The sequence below is a fragment of the Ustilaginoidea virens genome, chromosome 1 (assembly GCF_000687475.1).
Source record: "Ustilaginoidea virens chromosome 1, complete sequence".
Taxonomy (NCBI): Eukaryota; Fungi; Ascomycota; class Sordariomycetes; order Hypocreales; family Clavicipitaceae; genus Ustilaginoidea; species Ustilaginoidea virens.
Genome location: NC_057316.1, coordinates 702422 through 712580, shown reverse-complemented (window position 1 = coordinate 712580; position 10159 = coordinate 702422). Strand labels below are relative to the sequence as shown.

The window sequence follows — 10159 nt, the reverse complement described above, 5'->3', positions numbered from 1 at the left end:
GACGGGAATTTCGTCGTGGAACTTGTAAAAGCCAACAGAGGCAACCACTTCGGGGACGACAATTTCCGCGCCGCTTCGCAGATGCCCACCGTGCAGCCTCAACCCGTCACGTTACTGAGCCAAGGACGAAGGAGACGAACCCCGTTTCCAACAGACTGGAGGGTTCCAGTCTTGTAAATGAAGCGAAGACCCCCTCCCTCCTCTCCCCCCTTTTTTCCCTTTCTTTTTCTTTTCTTTTCTTTTTTCTTTCTATTCCGTTTTCTTTCTGCTTTTTCGGCAAGCGGCAACCATCTCCGTGGACCATGTCGCACAAGGTATGTACAGATGTTGTCTACAACGACATGCTCCCAATCCTGGCGTTGTCCTTGACGATGATGAATGTACGTGGTTGGTTGTCCGTCGGGATCCGGCCCGGGGATAGGCACCAACGCCGACTCCGCCGCGCACGGGTCTCGAGTTGATCCAGCCAACGATACCAAGGCAAGAATTGTTCCTGGTCCCCGTCATTTTTCGGATTTGGCCGCGGGCTACGGAACCAGACAAGGCGGGATGCCGATGACCCGAACAGAGTCCTTATGGAGGACGAGCGTCGCCCCAACACTCCATGATTTTTATTTTTATTTATTTATTTTTTTTTTTTTGAATATTAGGGCACGACCAACAGTACAGCTCGGATGCGTTGGCCACTGGGAGGAGGACAATTCGCAGCAAGAAAGTGACGTGTCGGCGGAAAGGCTGGCATGCATGGAGCAGTTGTTGGAGTAGATGTCGATATGCGGCCAGCCCTGGGGAAACTGTGTTTCAAAAAGAGCCCTGTCGCTCGTTGACAGAAAGCACTGTTTAGGACGCCTCACCGGAAAGGATAAAAAGAGAACAGCCAGGCCCCTTGGCATGTGCCGTAGGCTCAGACGGAACTCGTACCTGATCACCGCCAGCCAGCAAATGACCTTTCCGTCGTCCATCATGTTCGACCGAAGAGCGTCCGACTCCACGCGGCACAATGTAACCATGACGGAAATATGGGTGGAATACTCGATAGGTCTGGCCATTCTTCTGTGCCGCATCATCTGCCGGTGTCTATCCGTGGGTTCCAAGTGGGATGGAGACGACTACTGCTCGGTTGCCGCCGTGTTTCTCTGGACGGTGAGCAAAAAGAAGCAAAACAGCATGGCATGGATTCTGGACCGACTCGCTAATTCCTCTCCCGCAAAGGCAATGGTAACTTTGGTGTCCTACATAGGTAAAACGCGTCCACGGACGTCTGCTTGTCTTTGAGCCGCCTGCTGACGAGCCACTGCACGCTGTCTTTCCCGTAGCACGCAAGACCGCGAGTATCGCCACGAGAGGCCATCGTCTCAACACAAGGATGACAGATGACGAGGAGAATATTATTGTCGTCAGCCGCAAATGCGTCCTGGTGCTCTGGTGCGGCTACGTTCTGTTAATCTGGCTGCTAAAGGCGTGCATGTTGTTTCTGTACCAGAGGTTGACGTGAGTTTCATCCAGCCGTCATGGCCAGCGCTCGCGCTTTTGCCCTTGGAACCAAACCTGGCATGCATCGAGCATCGAGCATCGAGCATCGTGCATCGTTGGCTTATGCTTGACCCGCCTGTTGACCACACTCTTGCACAGGCTGAACCTCAAGCAGGAGAGACTGGTGAAAATCACGGCGTGGATTTGCGCGGTTGCCTTCATCGCCGCCATAGCCGTGGTCCTGGGACACTGCTCGCCCATACATAAGAAGTGGCAAATCACCCCTTATCCCGGCGGTATGTGTTTGAGCGACGGCGAAAGCAGACGAGACGCTGACCATGCTCTCAAGACGCCTGTGTTCTCGGAACCCCTATATACTACGCTATTATGGCCACCAACGTCCCGTATGGTTTGCCGACACCAAGCATCCTTTTTTTCCCCCCAAGAGAGCAGGGAGGGAAATGCTCACGAAGTGGCGCAAGAGGTGACTGACTGTAGTTTTAGGACCGACTTGCTGATTGCTGTCATCCCCATCCCGCTGCTCCTGACGGTGCAGCTTCCGTGGAAAAAGTACGCGACGCCTGCGTGGTATTCCCGTGCGTAAAACGAGGAACAATGCTGACTGGCGTGGCATCCACGCCCCAAAAAGGAAGCTTGTATGCGGTCTCTGGCTCTGCAGCGGAGTTTTCATCGTCATTGCCACGATCCTCCGATGCGTCTTGTCCCTGCAGCACCTTCGATCGCCCCACGATCGAACCGTGTGGTCCATCAGAGAGGCGGTGAGTGCCCGGGATTACGGCACCTCCCCCTTTCCAAAGCCGGAAAGCCGGAGCCCGCGAAAGGTGCAAGACGCGCTCTGACACGGGGTCTCTCCCAGGCGATTGGCATCGTGGCCGCCAACATGCCCATCGTCGGGCCCTGGCTTGCCCGAGGCGTGCGCCGAGTCCCAAGCCTGAGGTCGAGACAAGCGTCCGCGTACGGGGCAGACGGCACCAAGGCTTCGCCGGCTGGCACGCATGAGCTGTCGGTTCTGGACAAAGGCGCAAAGGAGAAGAGCGGGCGCAAGGGGCTGGGGTGGACGACCATGGACGGCGAGAGCAACGAGTGCATGGTCGAGGAGGCCGACCACCAGATGCATGCTGGTCTGAGCAGGGAGAGGAGCAGGGACACTAACGCCAGCTCCTCCTCCGCCCGTGCTGTAGAAGGCCCTCCGGCGCAGGACATAGGCATTAGCCAAGCCATCTATTAGGCGATGAGGATGTGCAGCCATGGGTCTTAATTCCGTTAGTTTAATAAAATTTACTCCAAGCTATGAGACGACGCGCGCTAATAGCTCTACTGTATGACCATACGACAGTGCGCTGATAAAGCCTGACGACTAAGCTACCATATATCGATTGTATGCCTACTATTAGATCGCTAGCAGCGCCGCGCCCTAGCTAATATTGTAACGAAGTGGCCCAATTGGGCCCTAAGCGGGTGTCTGCGCACATCGTCTGGGTATTGGCCCAACCTTCTGTCTGACCATTAGACCAGACAAAAGAGTACGTATTGTACCAAGTTGTCCTGGACTGGTACTGTTGGTGTCACATCAAGGGGTACCCAGTTGTACGTAGGGTTGCGCGCGTGGTAGGATGTACCGAGTGGTCACGAAGCAACGGATTCTATTGCTTTACTTATGGCTATCTAACTAAGAGGGAAGAAAGGAAGCAAAAGAGGAATTACACGATGTGGCCTTTTTGTGCGTGCCGTAGTCACGTGCATCGGCGCAGTCGGGCCGGGCTGCCCGCGTGCCCTACCGGGCTCAGGGGCACAGGGGCAAAAGTGGCTATATCGTGCGCATCGGATGTATGCGGCACATCCATCGCAATGTGCCCAATTAGGCACCTTGCGACAGCGATTCCGATACTGGCAGCTTCTCTTTTTATAGAAGCAAACATCGGAATCGCTAGGATGTAAGGCGCACATATAGAAAAGAAAGTGCGGCGCGGTCTCGGCAGGTTATGCCGCCGATAACGTTATCGCGCCGCGCGGCCGGCGTCATACTGTACAGCCGGTATATTGAATATCGCAGCCAAAACAAAAGGGCAAAAAGGGGCAGCAGTAAACGCAGTAAATATAACATAATATTAAATATAGGAAAATCTACATACTTGCCACCTATGATATCACTAATTATACCCAAATTCAGTCAGACATTGACCGGCCTCTTTACCCACCCTTCCATATGTATTATAGCCTTATTGTAGTCAATGAAGGTCTTAAGGGCTTTATTTGGCGTTCCTTTAGTCATTATATCGGCAAGATTATCGTTCCTATTAATCTAGCGGACCTTATATATCTCCCGGCGCTCGTATGACTATCGTAAGGCCATAATATCTATTATAAGCCTTTTCTCCTTCGTAGTGCCTAGCTTAATAAGGCATTCGTATAATGAAAACGAGTCTATATATATAATGGTAGGGATCTTCGGCAGTCCTAGCCTACTGGTAATTATATTAAGGGTCGTGCCTATCGTGTATGCAATATCGACCCCTTATACTATACTATATAGCTCTGAAGCGAGTACGCTATACGTTACCCGCTTGCTCTTTGTAGAGCTATAAGTAATAATATTACCGGTCAGCTAGAAGGCGTTATCTATAGTATCTGCCTTATTACCTAGCATAATTATGTAACCAATCTGGGAGCTTAAATCTTTATTGTTGGCAAAGGATCCATTAACAAATATAAAGATCTTAGCTATATTAAGGGCTAAATTGATATACCGTAGGCCACGATCCTAGTTATCTAGCTGCTATTAAAGGCGCCTGTTTAATCTCGTGATATTTATAGGGTCAGGCTATTAGTATTATGCTGCAATAGATAGGTCAAAGGATGCCTCAGGCTGGCAGACTATAGCCATATAAGCACCGCGAGCGTATTACTCGATATAATTATGCTATACTATAGGCGCATTCTTATCGATAGTGGCGATCTTTTTGCTTTAGCCTTTCTAGCACAACATTATTATGCCGTCTGCGTTATTAAATGTGAGCATACATCCGTTAAATATTAAGGGCACGGTTGGTAATAGCTTTGTCTTAGGCTTAGTATTAAAGCCTGCCTTAGTAAGCTCTAATTCTTCCCGTTGGAAGAAGGCATCGTCACTCAGGCCGAGGGTATCGTTAGTCTATATACCCACGATACCAAAGCATATAGTATCGCTAGTACGGTCGGTAACATTAGTAGATATTAGTAAATAGGGGTTATAGGTCGATATAGTTATGCCTAACTTCTCGCGATAGTGCCGGAAGTATATCGCCCACTAGTAGGTGCCTGCCTTAGCTATTCTATATAGTAGCTTTACCACTTCTATAATAGTATTATTAGGGTACTGGTGAGCTATTTGCTTAGGTAATTTGGCGATAATCGACCGATTAAGGGTAGTTGATAACTATATGTAAGCCTATATGATATCACGTATCTAGAGGAATAAGCCGTAAGAGCGTTATAGTAATAGGGCTAATAATATAAGTAACTATTAACTAGCCCGTTAGATTATAGGGGATTAAGTCAATATCAATTGCTTTTTATTATTACTATAACCTTATATAATAAGTCGTGATTTCTTATACGGTATATCTATGCCTTTACCCTTAATCTCTCGTACTATACGTGAGTTAAATAGATGCTAGGCTCTATGTTTACCGATATTAAAGGTAATAAGTCAGAATATATTATAGGCCTATAATGCTTCTACCTCTATACGGTTAGACTATTCGAAGGGGTCTCTTAGGGTTATAATCTTTTTTTCCTAGCATAATTAACTAGTAAGCTATAGGTCGGCTTACTCTTTCGCGGTAAGGAAAGAGGCATTAATAACAGTACTAAAAGCGATAGTATTAACGAGAGCCTCTTCTTAGTCCTTATTGATTATAATATCGGATACCACCCTTACTAGTAATAGTGATATTAGCCGTAATGCCGGTACCTTGGCTGGGTTAGGGGTTGGCGATGATAATATCGCGGCTGCAGGTATCATCGCGGCTGGAGGTGCGGCTGCAGCCGGTATCCTGACTTCTAGCCTGCCGGGGCGGGCCGGGCCTTTAGGATAGACGATATCTTTAGGATCGGTATTACGGTCGGGGTCGTAATTATATAGCTTAACGACCGTTAACCGGAACTTAATGGGGCTATATGGCATTTGCATGATATAGGTCTTACCTTTAAGGCTAATTAGCCGGTATGGCCTATACTATCCACCCTTTTCTCTCTATACCCATATATCTGATTATAGGGGTAGTCGGTAGATAGGCCGGGTATCTAGGCCGTTCTATTAGGCGAGGGCATCGCGAACCTATCGCTTGGCGAGGCATTTCCTAGCTTTATTAGTAGCCTTTCGTAACATTAAGGCACATTATGATACTAGTAAGCTAGGGGGTAAATTATCCGTAAGTTGAGGATATACTCTAAAGACTAATAATGTAGGCACTAGACCGTTAGGTCTAGTGGAATCGTTGATAGCTTTTACAGCAAGCTATAATTTCTATTTCTTTATTATTAGATCGCCTACTTTTTTATTGACGATAGTATAGGCTCTACGTAACGGGGCGTAGTATCTCTCGATTTTACTAATGCTATAGTAGGCTTCAATAGGGATTTTATCTATATTAATAGAGAAAAGCCGGGCATTATAACGGAATTCAGTAGAGGCGAAGTTTAGACTAGCATTATAAATTATCCAATCTGGCGGGCTAAGGTAAGTATCGATCCAGTATTTCTTAAGGGTATTCTAGACGTCTTAGGCCTTCTATCTTTATAGATCGAGGAACCTAGCTGCCTAGAAGCTTATTATAGCATCTACGATATATAATACCGGCCGATTATTAATATAAAGGATATCGACGATAATTTTATAGTTGAATTAGCTAGTATTATTATCCTTAAGGGTGAATTTAAACCGGTTAGGTGCCTTTATATTCATCTGGCATTAATAGCACATATAGGTAATACTCTTGATGATATTGCGGTTAATATCATTATAACTAGCCTATTAAAGCAATTTAGAGAGCCTATTGATAGAGGGGTGCCCGAATCGACAATATAGCTAATAGATTTCCTATAACGATAGATAGAAGGCTGTAGTATCTATGGCATTAAGAGTCTACTATAGATGTCCTTATTTCCTGATAATTAGAACCTTAATATCCCCTTTAATAAGCAAGTTATTAATATTATCTAGCTTTACGCCCATCCTATCTATATCCATAATAGAATAGAGAAAGGGGGTGCCGCTATTAAAAACATAGAAGGGGATATTACCGAATATCATTAGGATATTTAATATACTAGAAGATATAGCAGAACCTGCTCTAAAATTAATGGTATACTGCTTATCTATTGACTCAATCGTTAAAGATTTCATCAATCTCATTAAGGCTCTTACTTAACCTATGCCTATTATAGATAGGCCGGAGGCGCCGATATCCGGTAGGATTCTATAAAAGATATAGTCACTATACCGTTCTTCTTCTAGAAAGGTAGAATTACGGTCCGATAAGGGTATTCAGAAAGGGTTAATCTATAGGAAGGCATATCGGCACGATTCATCCTATAGGGCTTATAACATCTCGATAGATAAAGAAGGTGACGGTTCTATTTGCGCAGGGGTTAAGAAATACTAAGTGGCTATAATTTGCGGTACGACAGCATCTTCTGTTTTCCAATATATAACCCCTGCCATTATGACTTCAATATCTTTAGCGATATTATCAAAATTAGCATTATCGAGGTGGCTTTAGTCGGTAGTCCCTTCGTATTCCTATAGGAAAATACGGAATTTCCTATCATTAGGGGCGGTATGGTTGGAACGGTTCTTTAGCTATTATGCCTTTAATTCTTATTGTTCTTAGGCAGTATAGTTAGATAACTAATATCCTAATTTATCGTAAATAAAGTATTTTTTTTTATGGGGCCTAGCTAGAAAGGCGCGATTCTATTATTAATGCTATTGATTTAGGCTAAATCGGCGTTGAAAGGGTCTGTATCGTTAGGGGCATTAATACCGGTTATAGGATTAACTATATCTACGATCTATAAATAACGCTATATTATCATCAATATCGTCAGTATTTTAATATTGTTATTAAAGGAAATAATGCTATTAATTCGTATAAATTAACTTATAGATAGAGAGGGATCGCTATAGGTTAGTAGCAAGGCCTTCGAATATAGAGGCATAATGATATATAGCCTGGCTATACTTAGGGATATCCCTTATAGCGTTAAGCACTTGCCGATGAAGCTCTATATTAGCTATAAAGGGGGGAAAAAGACCACGATATAGGCGCTAAAGTTCCTCTAGTAGGATGTTAAGGCATTCTAGCTTTAACTTATCGGGATATTTCGCGATAGTTAATTAGAGTATTATTCTATTCTAATAGTGCAAATAGAATTATTCTATACTCTTATTTTCGAAATGGCTTTTAATTTTGCAGACTATATCGTCAAAAGTGAGGGTATTACGAATGCGTTCGATATTATCGAAGTAATATATCTCAGTATCGCCGATTAGCATAATTTAAAAAGCTTTAGCGAATATATAATCGGGCAGTCCTAGAAGGCAGCACTTACTCTTAAAGGATACTACCTTTAGTATAAAAAAGTCATCTATTTTGCCGCTATATCTATCTTCTATACGATAGCTATATAAGAGGTTAGATATCTTCTTCGAAATATTGTTAAACCCGGCCTTTATATAGGCTCTTCGGGTATAATCTTCTTAGTGGTATTATTATTCCGGAGGGTATTCCGGAACGGCTTATCGGTAGCCTTACGGTAGGCTAGCGGGATCTCTAGCTGGGTTATCTTATAACCCAGGTCAGTCTAGGTTTATTGGTCTTCCTATTAAGATGGTCCATTCATCGGCCTAGGTAGGCCGATAGTGCCGGGAGGGGTCTAGTGCCGTGCCTATCTTTAGCATTATTAGGTAAGGCATTAGAGCCGGTAGTTGAGGCATTTAAGCCTATAGTTGAGGCATCCGGGCCTATGGGTTATAGCTGCGATACTATGATTCGTGATATCTAGTATTAGGGGCAGCTGTTTTATCAATATTAGGGGCTTACCCGGTGCCGCTAATAGCGGTATATTAGGGAATATTAATATTGGTAGCTTAGATAGTATCGCTAGCAACTTCGAGGGTGTTACTGTTGGCGCTCTCTATTGATTAAAGCATATCATCGGGGCCTATAACCTATCCTCTAGTCCTTATGGGCATACTATAATTCCAAGGGGCATTAGGATAGCCGCCTCGGCTAGCTCGGCTAGGGGTATAACCCCTAGGATGAAGTATTTAGTCGGTCGGGCTATAGTCATCGTCTGTTAAATATTGCTATTATCGGGAGCTTTCCCTTATCTTAAATAGCGGCCTATAAATAGGCGCTTTCCCTTTCTATTATAGCGGCCGGCCCCTTTCTTCTTCGGTAGGAATAGGGGCCTTCTTTAACATAGATAGAGGGATAAGGGGTTATTATGCCGTTAGTATTATAAAGTCCCTGGGGGTCGAAGGGGCTTATAAAGGTCTTCGCAAGGGTAATCGCGAGGGTATTCATAAGGGTATTCGTAATAGTATCTATAAGGGTATTCAAACAATTATAGCAGGGAGTGAATTCTTCGAGCTTGTAATAGAGGGGGCATTCTGGTTCATTTATATCTCCCGTTCGGTATAAGCAATAGGGACTAATTATTCCCTATCTAGATTTAACCGGGATATAAAGGTTTTGCGTGCAAATTAGAGATCTATTTCCTCTTAAGGCCACTCAGGCATATACTCTTATTAGAGACAGTAGGTAAGGGTCTTAACTGCTAACGATCCTATGCTTCCAACATATACCCTATATTCCCATAGGGTTGTTCGGAATTCCTATAAAAGCCGTTTATTAATATAGTTAAATAGCTCCTCAGTCTATTCCTTACAATTATCACGGAATTATTCCCATAGATCATCATCTATCTTATCGCCTATTATATAGTTATTGATGAGGTAGGCGATACGATTGTATAACTATTCGTCTGTAGCATTAGTAGGGTCAATCTGCCCTTTTAAATTTACCCAATCCTCTATAATAGTATCGGCGTAAGACCTGAGCTTTTCGGGTAGTAATCCTTCCATCGTAATATTGATAGGGGTAGGCGTATATATTAGAAGGAAGTAATTAATAAAAGAAAGAAGGAAGTAATTAATAAAAAAAAGGAAGGAAGGAAGTAAAAAAGGAAGCAATAGTCGGGCAAGATATTATAGGCGTTCCAGTTACTTATTTGACTATTAAATATAACGGTAAATATGTTGGTGTCACATCAAGGGGTACCCAGTTATACGTAAGGTTGCGCGCGTGGTATTAAGTACCGTGAGGTCACCGGTTAAAGGTATGATTACTTCTTTGATTATAACTGACTAACTAAGAGGAAAGAAAGGAAGCAAAAGAGTAATTACACAATATGGCCTTTTTGTGCGTGCTGTAGTCACGTGATTCGGCGCGGTCGGGCCGGACTGCCCGCGTGCCCTACCGGGCTTAGGGGCATAGGGGCATAAGTGGCCACATCGTGCGTAACGGGTGTGCGTGGCACATTCGTCGCAATATGCCCAATTGGGCACCTTGCGATAGCGATTCCAACACTAGCAGCTTCTCTTTTTATAGAAGCAAAT

At 44.4% G+C, this 10159-nt stretch overlaps 1 protein-coding gene across 1 annotated transcript; it reads left to right on the top strand.

The window, feature by feature from the left end:
* Positions 1-942: 942 nt before the first annotated feature.
* On the top strand, positions 943-2722 carry UV8b_00118 (uncharacterized protein; the record flags this gene model as incomplete). Its single annotated transcript, XM_043137616.1, has 7 exons — positions 943-1240; positions 1317-1491; positions 1633-1769; positions 1823-1877; positions 1978-2061; positions 2153-2252; positions 2351-2722. The coding sequence occupies 7 exons, from the start codon at positions 943-945 to the stop codon at positions 2720-2722; spliced, it is 1221 nt and encodes a 406-aa protein (XP_042993550.1).
* Between the last annotated feature and the right edge of the window lie 7437 nt (positions 2723-10159).